A 19231-nucleotide genomic window follows, 5' to 3' on the forward strand; every position below is an offset into this window, starting at 1 on the left:
TGATTGTTATTGTATGTGAATTCCATTAGGGGTAAAACTTCATCCTAGCTACCACAATGATCTAACACGCAAGTTCTTAGTAGATCTTAAAAGATTGAATATTTCTTTCAGATTGTCAATCAGTTTGAGGATGATAAGTAGAACTCATCTTCAACCGGCTCCCCAAAGCATTTTGTAGCATCTACCAAAACTGAGAAGCGAACCTAGGATCCTTGTCTAATATGATACTTGATGACATTCCATGTAGCTTCACTATCTCTTTAATATAAGTTATGCTAGTTTGAACATATACTACAAATATTCTTAGAATTATCAACTAAAATAATTTTGTCAGTAAATTTGATTTATCGATGAATTTTACAATTTTAGCTATTGACAAATTTTATTGATGACTTTTTCTATCGGTAAAATTTATTGATAACTACATACCTTAAAAGTCATTGGTAAAATCCACTAGTAATTTAAAATTCTTATAACCAATTTATTGGTTAAAAGAAAAACAAATTTTTTGCCCAAATTTATCTTATCTCTTTTGCCATTCTCTTTACCTCCTACCACGTTCGAAACATATTGTTCAACGCTATGTTCAGCTTTATTTCATAATAGGCATTTTTCTTCTTCAACCGTAAGTTATAACTCTCTCTCTCTCTCTCTCTCTCATTGTTGCTTTCACATCAACTTCCATTAAGTGCTTCAACAAGTCTATGTAGTAAGAAGAGAGAAACTCCAATATGATGATTTTGTGCACCTAGCACCAGTAAGAATTGCAAGGGATACCTTAAATCATAGAATAGTTGTAGCCCAACACTTCAAAGCTCGTGGATTTTGGATGGTAAAGCATTGTTTTCCCATTTCTTAATCACTCAACCAATGCTTTGTGACTAATCAAAGTTATGCACCACTTGCTTTTAGCGGTGCTTTTCTTGTTGCTTTATTATGGCTTTTGAGAATTTTAGACATGGTAGAAAGACTAAATAATAAGGTTGTAGAAAAATAAAAAATAAAAGGAAGAAGATAAATAAGGGACAAGAAATAAGGGACGAGGAAAAAGATGGACCAGATCATGATACTTATTGACAAATTTTTCTATCAATAATTATCGATGGATTTTAGCAACGTATTTTTTGGTCGGTAATTATCGATGAATTTTAGGGACAAATTTTTTTATTGTTAATTATCAACAAAATTCTTGTTTTGTAAGATATCGATAATTTTGATTTACCAACAAATTTTAAGTGTTATTGATAATATTAATTTTTGTTGTTGTGATAGTCATCCTTATATTTATGGTAGAAAATGAGCATTCTTTTGTTAATATGTTCACAATAATGCACCGAATAAATGATTTCAATAATACACCAATTTGACAAATACATTGACTAGAGAACAACTTTAGCAACAGATTGGATAAACAACTTGTCTTTTTATCATCTTCCTTCTCCATCTTTAAGAATGTTTTATTTCTTATTTAAGCTTATGATCTTAACTTCATTTAATCACTGGAAAATCTCCAATCCAACCATGCTTGCATTCTCTGTAAAGTAATAGACGATTTGACACCATAGACGATTTGTGAGCTTGCGACACTACATAAAGCACACATTATTCATCAAAATTTAGCTAACAAATTATTCATCAAGTCGTCTAGAGGATTTCATCATACTAGTTTCTTTAATTAGATTTTTCTAACTAGAGTGTCTAGTTCGTGCCTAAAACGACTACTATCTAAAAAAACTTAAAAACCTTATTTTAATATATAATTTCATTCAATGCTCATTATATTTTATTTGGACAAATCCCAGTTAAAACATTACATTTAAACTCAATTATACTAAAATTAAATATATAAAAATGTTGATGGTTTGTTTAAAGAATACTCTTTATATATATATATATATATATATGTTTATGTTTATTATCATGATATAATTAATAGTATAATTATGTTAATTATGATTATTAAAATAATAATGGTTTTTAGTTTTCATAAATTTATTATAAAAAATATTTATTAGTTATTTAATTAATATCTATTAAATCATTTTAATATTTTGTGTAAAATAACTTAAAATATGAATTATATTCAACTCACAATTTTTATTTATATATATTTTTGTTAATTTAATATATAATTAATACGGATTATTCATATATTATATACCTAAATTAATAAATCTATTTAATTTCTCTAAGTATTGAATAGGATTATAAAATAATAAAAATTTAAATTAATAAATTCATTATTTTTAATTCAACTGCATTTAATAATATTATTTTTTTAATTCAATGTATATAATATTAAAATTTGGACATATATATATATATATATATATATATATATATATATATATATATATATATATATATATTAAATTAACTTAATAAAGTTGCTCAGTTTTTAATTAGTTTTTTAGATATTAACTTTTTAATCTAAGTATTATGAACTTTTATTCTTAAAACTTTTCTTCAATTTATGTTTATAAAAAAAGAAAAATTTGGCCAAAGTTTAGTTTCTTACCTATGTAAAGTAAAGCGTGCTGGGTAAGTAAGAAAATTTGAAGTTCTCATGCAATTTAAGAAGAGAAAATAGGGTCCATAAACATCCAAAAACTAGAGAACAAAAGTCTTTATGCACGCTTTAAATATCCTTTATATGCTCTCTCCAACTCTACTTATATCAATCAATCTCATAATTGGAGAGAGAGAGAAAAAAAAAACAGAAGAAAGTTTTGGTCAGGGAAGAATAACCCACACTCACTCACTTCACTTTCTAGCAAGAAAGTGAACCTCTAGTTTTCTCATAGTGTAAGTGGAGAAAGCTCAAACACACAACAACATACTATTGATGTTGTTCTTGTTCATGATGATCATGAGAGAGAAAGGATCAACAAAAACAAAAAGAGATCAACAGTAACAAAATAGGTTGTTCTTGCATATTTTCCTACTGCTCACTGCCCCTCTTTCTCTGCCCTTTTTCTGAACCATTCAGATTTCAGAACCCCATTTTCCCTTTCTCTCTCTTCAATCAACCCTTCTCTTTCTTTAAACACCAGAGTTAGTGACATTAGCACAACACAGAAAAACCAGAACCAGACACACGCACACAAGTGCTGAAACCTCACACTGCTTCCATTACACTCTTCTGAAATGCTTATACTTTCCCCTTCTGTAACACTTGCAGAGACCCCACCTTCAACTAATACCCCCCACATACATAGATTTTCCTTCCAAAACCCCTCAGAAGATCTAACAACCTTTTCTTAAGTCAGACAATCATAACCACCTTGTTACTACTCATCGCACAAATAAACTCATACATGCGTTCTTCTTATAGTTGTTCTTAGTTATTTTGTATGACACAACAAAGCATATCTAACTGATGCAGAATTGTTACACTGATCTCATCTGATTCGAACAGGATTGTCGATAAAAGAAGCAACTTTCATCTGTGGCTACTCCTACAAGGAGGTTACACCGTTCGAACAAAGTTGTCTGAGAAAAGAAAATACACTTTCAATGGTGAATACTGCTAGGATTTTATTCTGATCTACCTGATTCGAACAGAATTCTAATAAACACAGCTTCAGTTGTGGCTACTACAAGGAGGTTCCCTTCGGATTCCGGTGCCTTTGTCGACTGGTCAGCGACGCCTTCCGCCGTTTCGGGCCGCGGCGACGACCTCTCTCTCGGCTTCAATGCATCCTCCGCCGCCGCGCACGGCGGCGCATCCATGTGGCCCGTGGCGTCGAGATCATTCAACCACAACCTTTCACCCCACCACGACATCTTCGTGGTGGCGCCCGCGTCGTCGTTCCATCACCACCACCACAGTGACGCTGTTTTGTCCGATCCAAACAACAACAGTTCCAACGCAACTGCACTCGGCGTCAACGTCTTCCCTCTCCTCACCGCCACGCCATGCCTCACTCCCGAGAGCGAGGGCATAATGGGAAACATCAATAACCACCGCAACAGAATTCAACTATGGCAACCACAGGAATCACCACAGCACCAACACGCCGACGGCGTCTTGGCGGGTAACCACCGTAGCAGAATTCAGTTATGGCAAGAGCACGACGAGTCTCCCCCGCCGCAGCAGCAGCAACAACAACACCCGAACGCGCACGTGCAGGAGCGGGAGGGGAGTGGGAGCGGTGCGAGCACGTGCCAGGACTGTGGAAACCAGGCGAAAAAGGATTGCAGTCACAGGAGGTGCAGGACGTGCTGCAAGAGTAGGGGTTTCGATTGCGCCACGCACGTGAAGAGCACTTGGGTGCCAGCCGCGCGCCGGAGGGAGCGCCAGCTCATGGCGGCGACGGCAGCGGTTGGGTCCAGTGGGTCCACTTCCGCCACCAAGAAACCTAGGCTCGTGCCTTCCCAGACCACAACCACTTCGCACACTTCCACGTCTAATAACACCACCACTCCTCCTAGGAGTTTCGACACTGGTTCGAGCCACCAAGGTTTGTTTCTGTCTCAAACGAGTTCAAACATTCACTCTTTAGTTTCAGTAATTCATTCTACTTAAATTTCAGGGCTTTTGTATTGAGTTTTTCGTTAAATTCATTCAATTATTGACCTAAAACACTACAGTTTTTGCATTTTTCTAGCTACTACCACTGCTACTGTTATTCTCTAAAACAAACATAAGTTGTTATCTTTTATTTTTTGAAACATTGGAGAAAGAGAAACACACAATTTCTTTTCAATCCAAAAGCTTGTATAAGAGAATAAAAATTGAAGTTTTAGTTTGGTAATCTAAAGTTAATGCAAACTTCATTGCACATATTCATCCTGTCCATGGTTTGTGTGTTTCCTCTAAATAGATATTAAATATTTTCATTTTCTTTTATCTTTAGATTTTCATAAGATTTTTATGTTTGGAAACTTAGTATGGGAATCTCTACTTTCTATTAATATCTGGCTGGTTTGAAATAATTCTAGAACACAGAAATATTTTTTAACAATATATGATAAGATAAGCAAAATGTGCCTTTATTATAGGAGCAATGATTGTATTATATATAGTGCTATTATAATATAAGAATGTTGTTGTTATTATTGTTACAAGTTCTTTCAACGATTTTCATGGGTTAATTGGGATTGTTGTGTGGAACTAAATAGGGTTTTTATTGGGTGCAGATGTGAGTTTCAAGGAGTCACTACCTTGCCAAGTGCGTGCACCAGCAGAGTTCAAGTGTGTTCGTGTCACTGCAGTGGATGATGGAGATGATGAGTATGCATATCAAGCTGTGGTGAAAATAGGTGGTCACGTGTTCAAAGGGTTTCTCTATGATCAAGGGGTTGAAGATAAAAGTGAGTATCCTAATCTATCTGAATTGCATCTCGGTGGTGGTGGAAGTGATGGTGGTGGTAGAAATGGGGTTTCTTCTTCATCTCCAATGGTGAATCCTTCTGATGTCTATGCAGCTTCTGCTGGAGTGTTACTGGGAGATTCATCAAACTATGGTAATGCAATAAATTAAAGAAACAAACTTAGTTTCAGTAGTATAAATGTTTTTAGTGTTGTTTTTAATCAGAATAGTTTTATTTCAATTTTATTATGTGTCATGAAACAAACTTAGGTTCAGTAGTATAAATGTTTTTGGTGTTATTTTTAATCAGAATTGAAGTTTTATTTCAATTTTATTGTGTGTCACATGAAATATTTTCTGAATGTCTTGGTATGTTGTCGAAATAAAACTTTAATTCTGATGATGAAACAATGCTAGTAACAATTATGCTAGGATTTAAGTTTTGTTTTAATTAAATTAAATATTTTTTTCCTAGTGCAACGTAGAGGAGCTAGGAACGTCTGACTTTTTTTTCCTATAAGAAGGTAATTATCTTATTTTACCAATATTGGGGTATAAACTAATTAATATTAGTATTCTCTTATGTTTGTATTTTATAACATATATCACTCTCTGCATTTTCAACTCCTCGTTTTTTGTTCCTTTAAGTGCAATTTTCTCTCATGGTTGACTCATTGCATGAGCAGATCAGTGGATTACAGAGGAGCCACATCATGTCAAAAGAATAGTTTATGTACTAAATTAATTCAGAATTGAAAACCAAATCTGAAAGGAATCTTGTTTTACCAAATTCACTGTTCAAATTCAAAACCTGATTTAATTACAACTATTACTACTATTATGAGGTTGCAATAAATCTTTTAACCAATTTCCATGTTATAGCTTGAATTAAGATGACACTGACAAAAGTAATGAACGTATATGTGTAAATTTAAATAATATTACACTACTGCCGTATTGCATTTTGCTTCTGCCCCGTATTAATCCCTTTAGAATTTTCAAAAGACAAAATCTATTTATTTCTGATTGCATTTTTGTAATATCTGAATAAATTAAAATTTATAATTTTAATAATCTGAAAAATTAATTTATTTGTGTTTCATAAGATAGTTGTTGGTATGGAAATATTGTACTTCATTATTAACTAATACTAAAAAAACATATAAAATTCAGTTTTTAGTTTAAAAAAGAAAGACAATACCATACTTACAACCAACTCAATAAGACAACCTAAAACCCAAAAGTGTATGGTGGTGTTGATCATTTTGATGAAAGTGTGCCTAGATTTTGAGCACATGAGATAGTTATGGCATAAGGGTATGCTTCTTTTTCTTTGTATATGAATGATACTTTGATGTTTTACACAGATATGTTTGGGTTGGGGAAACTCATGATGATATTATATTATTATTTCTGAAGATGGAGAGGTGTTGTGTGTGGTGTGTGATGTTGGTTTGTTTGGGTTTACTATGGAGTAGAATTAAATGTGGGTGTGAGTGATGGTGGTGGTGCTTTAGACTTTGGTATGAGAAGTAGTTGAAAGGTCACTTTCAGTAATGTGGGAGTCCCTGTCATGCTAGTTTATTGGTCACAACATCTCACTGATGCGTAAACAGCCTGCTAAACTTCTGTATTCATCAAGGCATGATGTACTCTTTTTTTCCTTTTGTTCTTGTCTGCAATTCAGATCATCTCGCCAATGCCCAACCATTCATCTCATCTATCATTATTGGGTGGGAATTAACTGTTCCCTGTCGTGTCCCTTTCTCCCTCCTTCATCTACAAAATCATAAACTCTTTCAAATTACTATTTCTAGATGTCTAATTTTTTGTTTACACAATCCAAACCAATGATCCACAACTACCCATGTTCCTTATACCTCTTAAATCAATTCTTTGTTTTTAAATAATGTTGTCATGTTTTATTCTACGTGGGATTTTAGTAAATATTAGCTTGAGAACCAACATTTTTTTCCTAATTATTACAACGCTAAGAAGAAAAAAAAAGGTTATTTTCACTATTTTCTCTACATTTTTTCTTAATTCTAGGAATAGTGACAGATTGTGTTTGATTTCAATGTTATTCTGTAATGCCTCTGCTATGCTGCTGCTGCATAATGTGCTTTACTTTAATCAGAAACATCTACAGACCTTATAATTTTCTTGCATTGATGGTGATCACACAGTGTTCATGCTGGAAAGTATTATTCTTTTGCAAGTAAGAACCATTTAAATTGCCACTCCTTTTGTTAACCAAAGAATATATGTTAGGGCATGAATTGTCTTTGCCAATGTTCTACCATTATTGAGAAGCTATATATGTTTGTCAATTTTTTTGTATGTGTGCAGAATCTTGTTAGCCGCTATTTCTGACCATTGATATGTTTATATACTTAAATATATAATAAATGAAGTTGTATCTATTCTTTGCATGTATTGATTATATCTTTGCACATGCTGTACCCTCTTTGTTGTCTATTTTCCATCTTGGTGAATTTTGTCATGTGCAATTGATTATTTGTTTATTCAGAAAATAAAACTAAAAATAAACTTTGTTTGCCCTGGATTCTGGGGTGATGTCTTCTATTCGTAATGTAATTAAGTTTAGCACTGTTTCAGTTTGAAAACTTTGTTATTATATTACTATTATTTAATAAGATTAAAGTAGGGTTTGTGTAGGAAAGAAGTCTAACTCATCAAAAAATTAATGGTTTAATTTATTTTGGTAAAAGATAGTTGCATTTATGGTAATGCATGAAACCACTTACAATCTTGTGGTTACTTTTCCTTCGCTTTGTGATTTTTCTTTCGTTGTCGGTATAATGTTCGTGAACTGTCCAACACAACCCATCATGTCAACCAAAAAAATTAACAGTCACTGATTTTGTCTCGATGAATCATGATATTACCTATATACCCTTACTATGTCTCTTCCTCAATTTTGTACCAGGGTTACTTTTGGAATTTCGTGACTTTGTTCCAGACTTTATGCAACATTTGTCATGTTGATATGTTTGCTACGTACCAACTAATCTTTTTCTCTGTTGTATATGATTTGATTAACTAACGTGATCAATATATCTATTAACATTAAAAAATTGGAAGTGTGTGTTATATGAATCAATTATAGAATCATCAAATCTAATGTAAATAAACCTTTATTGTCAACACAAAATGTATCCAAACAAAATTTATTTATTAATGTAAATAAACATTTCTTATCAACACCAAAAGCTATTAGTAATTATCTAATTACTTGGATTGGAAGTATTTGATTTTGTAAAATTAAGTTAAAATATCCTATTCTTGATTTTAGAGAGTTGATTAAGCATTTTATACAATCAAGAATATATATATATATATATATATATATATATATGTGTGTGTGTATAGGTATATGTATATGTATATATGTATATATGTATGTATGTGTGTGTTTTTGAGTGTGTGGGTGGTAGACGTTTATAAGATGGTCTAAAAAATTGATTTTATGGGATTTAGGAATATTTGTAGAATTGATAATAATTTTCTGTGTAATTAAAATGTGGTTGGAAAACCAATTGAAAAATAATCAAGTCTTTTATCCAACGCTACCTCAATAAACTTGAATTTTATCTGTGTATTCAGTTAAAAGCAAAATTAATATTAAATATTAATTACAAGTTATCATAAATTGTTTTTCTCTTAATCTTAGTAAGTGAAACTCAACTTATCTTTCTAAGTATTGTCTAAATACCAAAATGAAATTCAAAAGGATTTTTAGTGTAATATTTAAAAGGATTTTGAAGAGGGAAAAAAATTGATTTCTTTATAAAATAATTTATAGAAACTCTATCAGATAATTTCTCATATTTTATTTTTAACTTGAATAAAAAATTCATTTTACTTTATTAATGTTGTTTTATAAGGAAAAATTATGGAGGAGCTGAATCTAACTAGTGTCATTATTCTCTAATCATGTATGAATGATTGTTAACAGTTTTGAGTATATATTTAAGTTGTGGCTATGGAGGCCCTCTCACTATTTCTTTGTATTTTTGTATATCATCATCATAAGACAGTGGCATCAAATGGTTGACCTAATTATGGTGTATTCGAACGGTTTATTACCAAAGAGTCAAATGGGCTTTGAAATCACCGACCGATTTTTAAAATAATATAAAAATTAAAGTAGTATTGTCTTATTAATATTTAATCACGATTTTATATGATATGGTGAATGGATATGGTATGTGTATTGGATATTATATGTGATTGGTTGATACATTAATTAGTAACATACGAGATACATAGATATATGTATATTGAAAATAACTAGTGTAAAATTGGGTTTTAATGTCATACCATACACGTCAGACCACAACATAACCAATATAAATTATTGATTAGCGACATTTTTGTAAATAAGTTGGACATATAGTCGTCCGTTAAGGAGGGCTCCGACGTCTATAATATTATAGACGTCAAGGCCTCTTTAACAAACGTCTATATGCTTGACAGGTAGGTGAGAAATCATTTTTTTTCGCCATATAGACGTCTGATCCCGCTATCCCGACGTCTATATACGATTTTAGACGTCATCCCATGTAACAGACATCTTCATGGTTGACAGGGTAGGTGAAAAGTTCACCTAGACATTGTTAACCCTCGGCAAGTGTAACCAAATCGTATCAAGACCAAGTATCATTTCTCAAAGGACTCACGACCTAAACAATTATGTGATTTGTTGATTAAATTAGACTTATGAACGAATTCTTATAGATTTGAATGTAAATACTAAAAAGTAAATATGAATGCATGTATTGATCAATTGAACAAAAGAAGCAAAGCGTGATTGAAATATATGGAATGATGACGTTGTTGGGGGTTTTCAATTCATCCTATTCACTCATGTATTCAAGAATTCATCTTCTTCATTAATGTTAATGTCACTTTCTAATTTACCTTAAACCCAATGTCTTGGTGAAGAAAGTCTACTCCTAATCACTAGTTTACAATGTCTTGTCTCCGTAGCAATTATTGATGCATTACATTCACGCAAAAGCTTAAAGGCAATCAATCCTCTTATCTCTATGTCTAGGCAATATTACTATTGGGAGAATTCCTTCATGTCTAGATTTATCTATGTGTCAATACAAATAAAATCAATGATCATGCAATTGAATGAATTAAACAAAGCATGCATAGAGTATAGAAGAAAAACCCTAACAATTAATGAAAGAAAGCATATGGATTAAAGAACCAATTCAATACATGAGAGCTTCAAAAGATTACATTGATTCCCCAACAACAATGAAGGTTTAGTTCACCATAATCATGGTGAAACTAGATGAAAAATAATGAAAGAAGGAAAGATAGAACCCTAGAATTTGAAGAGTGGAGCTTGAGCATCCAAAATCCTCCTTCAAGGGGTGAAGAAAGTGTGATTTTGCTTCGTTCTGCCAAAAGATACCATCCCTAGGACGTGCAAGTCCTTAAATAGAACATAAAAATAACAGAAAACAGGTCCAAGCCCATAAAATTAACAGAAAACAGGTCTAAGCCCACAAAAATAACGTGCAGCGGCACTTTTATCGCTCAGCGGTAAGTGCGGCTCTCCAGAATGAAGGTCAGCTGCATTTTTAGCCCTCAACGGTGATTTCGGCACTTCAAAACTGGCGCTCAGCGGTAATTACCGTTCAGCGCAACTTTTTCTGCACTCTGGTTGACTCTCTGGTTGACTAGTTGACGTTTCTGGTTGACTGGTTGACTTTTTTGCTTTCTGGTTGACTTTTCTGCATTCCAACCATTCGCTACTTTAACTCTTCTTTCAAATCATTCCAATAACCGACCAAATCAAAGGAATCTAGCACAAAACCATTAAATTCACCTTCAATTCTCTTATTCATAAAACAAAAGCAAAAACATGAGTTAAAACAAGTTTCTAAGTCAAAAAGGTTGATTGATTATCAAAATTAAGTACAAAAATAACGATTTTTCAACCGTTATCAGACGTCGGGCACCCTCCTAATCGACGTCTATATACACTGCGAATATTAATTGTTAAATCAGAAAGATGTCATATTAGTGACGGCCCCGACGTCTAGACTATTATAGACGTTGGTGCCTCCAAGCGCTCGATGTCTATAGTCTATTATACAAGAAAACGCGAACCCACAGGGAGTTATGCTCACTGTTCATCGTCTTCCTCCTCACGTTTTCTCCCTGCGACATTGCATTTCGAGGTGCGTTTTCTCTCTTTTGGACTGTTTAAATTTACTTTTACTCCGATTAAATTACTCTTTTGATGAAATATCTTCCATTTGAACTGATTAAAATGTGTTTTTGTTGCATTTTGGTGCAGTTTTTGGCGTGTTCTTGGGCGGCTTTTTTTACCCTTTTTGGCCTGCGGTTTTGGGCGTGCACTCCTCCATTTCCTTCCATTGCGTTTTTAATCTGCTAAGAAGGTTAGCTTACTTGTTGAAAACTTTTTGTGTATGCATGTTATTGGGTTTTGTGTATGCATGTTATTGGCTATTGTGTATGCATGTTATTGGGTTTTGCGCATGCATGTTATTGGCTTTTATGTATGCATGTTGTCGCAACCAGGATCGCGACGGGACGTTGAGCCGAAAAACAAACGGGTTTAAGAAAATATTTTGGAAGTCGCCACCATAATTTATTATGGAAAAACTATGGAAAACCATAAAATAAGACATGGTCTACGAAAACTAGATTTTAGGTTCGAGAATTGGTTACACGTAAGGAAGGTGTTAGCACCCTACCGCGCCTACCCAAAGGCAGTACCTTTAATTAAATGTGTAAAGTTGACGTGGTTTTTTTAAAATGTTTAATTTTCCCTAAAAGAAACAAAAAATATTTTTTGTTTTATGAACCCGACAAGGATTGACCTTGCTCCTACGTATATCCATTTATGATGGACAATCAGGGATCGCGTAGTTCTTTATCTAGAAAAAGGTTTATGAGTTTGTTTGAAAATTATTATGGATTATTTTGGATTTTTGAAAAGTCAACTCGATTAGGATTGACATCGTTTTTTTTATTTTGAAGAAATTCTTTTATTTTGAAAATTGTGGAAAAAAAAGGAATGAAGTCAGCCATAGGTCGACGAGTACCTATAGAATTTATTTTATGACTTATTATTATTTTTTTATAGGAAAATATGTGATAAGAAATATTTCTTTTTAATTGTTTTGAAATTTTTTATTTATTATTTATTTCTTAAAAAAAAAATATCACCTGATGCGTGAGATATGACCAATACCAAAAAATGCGAAAAGATATTCTTTTTTTTTATAAAAAAAAACAATATTGATTCATAGTAAAAAAATAAAAATCTTTTTAACAAAAAAACCTTCAAAGTACAATAAAAAGAGAATGATGCAGAGATGACATACATTTTTGGCTCTAAGTATTCCCCTAGTTCTCCCTTGGTAGTTTCTTTTGGCAGAGTTCCTCTAGCGTGAGAACTTACTTTTCTCTATACTCTTCCGTACTTTTTCTATCTCTATTATTTCAGAGTCTCTCTCCATTTTCCGTCCCCTTTTTCTATGACAGAGTGTGTATTTATAGACACACATTGTAATATTATGGTAATCTTGCCTTAATTGTAAATTAAATGACAATGAACAAAATAGGGAAAGAAAATGTCTTGGTTCCAAGAAAAAGAAATCAAATAATATTCAAAAACATTGATTAAAATTATTGTCAGAAAGTTTGCCTATTTTTAAAATCATATTTTCCTCTTTAAAAGCACCTGACGCAACAAATTATATTAATATACTATTTTAATTATTGTTTATAATTATTAGCATAATATTGATTCAAATTATTACCATATTAAACTAACATTTCAAAAATATTGTGTTTGGTATTATAGTTACTATTTTATCCTTTTCACCCACCATTAATTATTATTCTCTTTTTTTTTATTTATTTACTTACCCGGACGAAATTGGGTGTTGACACATGTTATTGGCTTTTGCGTATGCATGTTATTGGCTTTTGCGTATGCATGTTATTGTTTTTTAGGTATGCATGTGTTATTGGCTTTTGATTATGCATGTGATAAAGTTTTGTTGTGTTATTATGATTGTTATATATGTTAGATTATAAATATCAAATCATTGAGTGAAACTTTGTTCCCGTTTCAAATTTAACACAAATGATTAATCTTTTAATCGTTAGTATTAAATTTTGACTTGTCCGATTGGACAATTTGGGAAAATTATTTTTCATAATTTGCTATAACATGTACGTTGGAGTTTATGGATAAGATTGATAAAATTTCGGTTCAGATTATTTGTGTTGTTCTCCGGATACATATTTGATTGTGGTCATCCGTGACCACTCTCATTTCGTGTATTTCGGAGACCAATGCGAAATGTTGTCGAAATTTTATCAAATTTATCATGTTAGACTTCTTTGCACGTGACTTAGCAAATTATGAAAAATAATTTTTCTGAATGGGTAGGGCCTAACCTTGTGAGAGTTAAAAAATTGAAACTAATGAAGTATGTTATGAACATAGTATGGATCGAAGCTGGATGAATGAACGTCGCATTAGTGAAGAATATGAGAAGGGTGTTTCGATGTTCTTGCAATATGTTCAACAAAATGCAAAGTCTGTGAACGAGACATATTTTTGTCCTTGTGTTCGTTGTCTTAATCAAATACGGCAAGACTTAGGCAATGAGCGTGACCATCTATTCATGTTCGGCATAATGAGAACTTATACCATTTGGACTTGGCATGGAGAAGTACTGGACCAGCCTACCACGTCACGAGGAACGAATTATATGGAAGAATGGATGAGTGATCATTTAGACGACATGATACGTGATGTTGGTGAATATAATTTTGGAAGAGATAATTTGTATGATTCTCTTAAAAATGATTCAGAGCAACCGTTGTTCGTAGGATGCTCGAACTTTACACATCTGTTTGTGTTAACACTCCGGCAAGTGTATCAAATCGTATCAAGTAATAATAAATTGTAAGACTAAGTATCGTTTCTCAAGAGACTCACGACTTAGACATTCAGGTGGGTTCTTGATTAATTAAGACATGTAAACAAGATCATGGTGTTTATAATGCAGAAAATAAATATGAATGCAAGTGTTGATCAATTGACTTGAAGAATGCACAAGTGATTGATGTATAAAATATGGAATGATTATATTGTTTGGGTTTCCGACTTATCCTGCACTCTCATGTATTTATGAATTCATCTTCTTCATTAATGTTAATGTCACTTTCTAATTTACCTTAAACCCGATGTCTCGGTGAAGAAAACCTACTCTTAATTACTAGATCACAATGTCTTGTATCCCCAACAATTAATTATGCATTACATTCGCACAGAAGCTTAAAGGCAACCAACTCTCATATCCCTATGTCTAGGTTATATTGCTTTTGGGAGAATTTCCCCAGTTCTAGATTTCCCCATATGTTTCCATATCGACAACATCAATAATCATGCAATTGAATGAGTTAAACAAAGCATGCATAAAGTGTAGAGGAAAAACCCTAACAATTAATGAAGTAAAGCATTTATAATATAAATCAATTCAATACATGAGAGTTTTAGAGGATTACATCGTTTTCCAACAACAATGGAGGTTTAGTTCACCATAGACATGGTGAAACTAGATGAAAATAATGAAAAGAATGAAAGATAAAACCCTAAAAGTTGAAGATCAGAGCTTCCGCATCCAAAATCCGCCTCCGGGGGATGAAAGGAGTGTTTCTATGCCTCTTTCTGTCAAAAGGTATGAACCCTAGGTCGTCCAAAACCTTAAATAGTTCATAAAAATAACATAAAACAAGTCCATGCCCACGTCGCCGACGCTCAACGCCCCAAAAAGGCGCCCAACGGTGGTTACGACACTAAACTGACGCTCAACGATGGCGTTCAGACGTGAAACAATGGTTTCACCTATAAATTGGCGCTCAACGGAGGCGCTCAAGCATAAAACAGTGGTTACACCTCTAAATTGGCGCTCACCGGTGGCGCTCGGGCGTGAAACAGTGGTTGCACATCTAAGTTGGCGCTCAACGCCCCAAAAGGACGCTCAACGCTATCTGCGATTCTTCTCTGTGCTACTTTTCCCACCTTTCCTAACTCCAACTCCTTGCTACTTCAACTTCGTCATCCAATTCATCTTAATTCATGTCAAAACAAGGAAAACCAAGCATAAAACCAATAATACCACCTTCAACTCTCTTATTCTCACAACTTAAGCAAAAACATGATTTCAAGCTAGTTTCTAAGTCATAAAGGGTCTTTTTAATGTCAAAATTAAGTATAAAACTAACGATATTTCAACTATTATCAGTCTGCAACTTTGAAGTTGTTTAGTTTAAAAGCAAGGAATGGATGGACCGATAAAAGTTTCACAATGTTGTTGGAGTTGTTGAAGGAGATGCTTCCAGAAAATAATACTCTACCTATTCGTAATTACGAGGCAAAATTTTTTTTATGTCCAATGGGTCTTGAATATCAAAAGATACATGCTTGTCCTAATGATTGTGTTTTGTACATAAAGGAGTTTGGTTCGCTAATGTATTGTCCAACATGTGGTTTATCTCGTTTTAAAAAGAAATATGACAGAAACACGGGTGATGAAGGTAATGATGTTGCACCTGCTAAGGTAATGTGGTATTTGCCTATAATACCTAGGTTCAAACATATGTTCTCTTTTAAAGAAGATGCAAATAACCTTAAATGGTACGCTGCCGGAAGAAAGTGCGAGAATCTTCTTCGACACCCAGCTGATTCACCATAATGGAAGAAGATCGATGAAACATTTCTAGAATTTGGTGTAGATCCAAGAAACTTAAGACTTGCACTTGCAACTGATGGTATGAATCCTTATGGGAACTTAAGTAGAAAACACAGTTCATGGCCAGTTACGTTGATGATATACAATCTTTCTCCTTTGTTGTGCATGAAGAGAAAATATGTGATGTTGTCCATGAGGATATCGGGTCCTAGACAACCTGCAAATGACATTGATGTTTACTTGAAACCTTTAATTGATGATTTGAAATTGTTGTGGGAAGAAGGGGTCGAAGTGTTCGATTCACATGTTCAAGAAAATTTTCGTTTAGATGTAATGTTGTTTTGCACTATAAATGATTTCCCAGCCTATGGAAACTTGAACGGTTATAGTGTTAAAGGTCATTTTGCATGTCCCATTTTGTGAAGAAAACACTAGTTACCTTCAATTGAAGCATGGTCAGAAGACGGTATATACAAGACATCTGAAATTCCTTCCTCGTAATCACCTTTATCATAGATTGAAAAAAGCATTTAATGGAAGTGGTGAAGAGGTGTACAACGAAGTCAAAAACATTGACATTGTATTCGGAAAACATCATAAAAGTACCTTTGCAAGAAACATTTGGAAGAAACGTTCAATATTTTTTAATCTTCCATACTAGTGTAAACTTGATGTTAAACATTGTATTGATGTGATGCACGTTGGAAAAAATGTTTGTGACAGTGTCATCAGAACTTTATTAAACGTGAAAGGGAAGAGCAAAGACGAAATAAAAAGCACAACAATATTTGGCTGACATGGGAATCCGATCTGAGTTACATCCACAAGACCCTATTGAAGGATACATGAAGATCTTAAAGGGATATGTCAAGAATCAGTATCGACCATAAGCTTCAATCATAGAGCGATACGTTGCATGAGCATTGATCATGTCACACATTGCTACTCCACAAGTATAATATTTTTATTATTAGTATTTCTATGTTAAATTTAAAAATATTTATTGATAACTTTGAAATTCTTATCTTCAGTACACACGTCCTCAGAAGAAGCCGATGCATGAGCTAGTCATAGATGAAGATGATGAGATGGCTGAAGCGGAGGATGATCCTCTATCAAAGCTAATGACAAGATTACCCAGATTGAAGAGAGGAGCATTAGAAATATACTGGGATTTGAGATTAATTGGTCTCCCCCCATGTGCCATTATATATCACATTCAATGATGCATTGGAGATCATTGGGGGAGACATGACGTTGAATATTTCCATCCTTCAACTATGGTGCATGTAAGCTAGTTAATTTTGTCTTCCATATTAGTTTTATTTAGATTCCTAGTTTCTAACAACTTAACTTTGTTGTTTTAGGTACATGGACACAATCATTGTAGACCAAGGTCGGTCTTCCATGTACGAATTTGTTGAACCTCAGACCATTCAACCTTCTGGTAACAAACTTGAAAGCAAACAATATTATTTGCAAACATGGATGGCTGAGTCAAATAGAGACGTATACCTTGTGCCATACATTGATGGGTATGTGTTGTTTTATGTAAAAGTTCATTAAAGTTTACTTAATTAGTTTACTAACTATTTATGATTCATGATAGGTCTCACTGGTAGCTGATGGTCATCATTCCCAAACAAGGTAAAATTATATGGTTTTATTCGCTGTACAAGAAGATGAAAAATGACTTGAGAAACATGCTTCAAAGGTAAGTGTTTCTCCAAAAAATGACTTTGAATTTCATGTTGACCTTAAATTTTTATGACAAATATAATTATATTAATTTTACTTTGTGTTTTCAATCTAAATAGAGTTATGGGTAAATCCCGAGGTCAACTAGTTCATGTTTTGTATCGAAAGGTTGTAAGAAATTTATAGTTCTAAGTCATTTTCTATGTTATTGAATTATCTAAATTCTTGACTATTTAGTTTATCATTTTAGTGTAACAAGAAGCTAGATTCATGGGAATGTGGTAATGATGCATACCTTTAATACATTACAAATAAAATTCATCTTTGAACATATATGAAACCATAATGAATCTTTCTTCATTTTGCAGCTGATAAGCTGTCGTTGAAGCTATCAAATTAATACTACTTTTCAAGGCAACTTCAGTATTGCCAAGTAGTATTCAAGAGAGTAGACAGGGTTGAAGTAACCCCGAGTCGTCTCCCAACGAACACGGAATTGATTTTGAATATCTGTGACTCTTACGAATGCTATGCAATGCTTATGAAAAAAGTAATGGTTGAAGAGTGTTTAAAGAATAAATAAGAAACTTAAAAACAATTACGATGAAATAGCCTAATTCCACTGCTTTTCCAAGATAGATTCATCATCAATTATTCACGGATAATTGTTCAATTGATTATTGTTTAAGTTTCAAATTAATTAAAGTACATTCTTAATTAATTTGAGGGCGATCATGCATTTAACCAAAGTAAATTCTCAATCAAATGCAAAACCTTTCTAGATTATTCACAATAAATTCAACAAAAGTACATTCTTAGTCAAATTTTATTGTGTTTAATCATGTCTATTCTTAAATCTCCTAACCAAATTAAAAGCTAATCAATCAAAGTAAATTCTCAATTCATTATAGTTGAAATTATTACTAATCAATCAAAGTACATTCTCAATTGATAGTAAAAACCATTTAATCATATGAAAGTTCCTAAATTAAATCAAAGTAGATTCTCAATTTAAACCTAGAAACCCTAAAACTCATATAATCAATATGCATGTAGATTCAAACATATTATGATGCAAAAATATTTGCTTTTAACAAGATAAAGAGATGAAAGACATAGAGAAAACAACTTAAATCAATAACCAAAGTAAACAATTGCATTAACTCAATCTAACCTCAAAATCCATAATGGAATTACAGCAGAATAGTCCTAGATGCTTAGCTCTCCATGAATGAAGTTGAATACAAGATGAAAGAAAAATGAGAAGAGTATGAGAGAATGAATGAATGAAGTGAAGTCCCCTAGGTCTCTTTATATAGGCTTGATTGGGCTTGGACTCTGAATATTCAGTTGATAGAAGCTTTTATCTTATATCTTCCAAATAACTAAAAGATTTAAATAATTATAACATTATTTGGAAGATATTTTCTGTTG

The 19231-nt window shown here is 32.9% G+C and overlaps 1 protein-coding gene across 1 annotated transcript; it reads left to right on the forward strand.

Moving 5' to 3' along the window:
- Positions 1 to 3523: 3523 nt before the first annotated feature.
- On the forward strand, positions 3524 to 5621 carry LOC108344082 (protein LATERAL ROOT PRIMORDIUM 1; the record flags this gene model as incomplete). The annotated part of the gene is made up of 2 exons (XM_017582549.2): positions 3524 to 4463; positions 5143 to 5621. Coding segments are annotated over 2 exons (1284 nt in total), but the record flags the coding sequence as incomplete, so codon positions are not given.
- Between the last annotated feature and the right edge of the window lie 13610 nt (positions 5622 to 19231).

Source organism: Vigna angularis, chromosome 6 (genome assembly GCF_016808095.1).
Source record: "Vigna angularis cultivar LongXiaoDou No.4 chromosome 6, ASM1680809v1, whole genome shotgun sequence".
Lineage (NCBI taxonomy): Eukaryota > Viridiplantae > Streptophyta > Magnoliopsida > Fabales > Fabaceae > Vigna > Vigna angularis.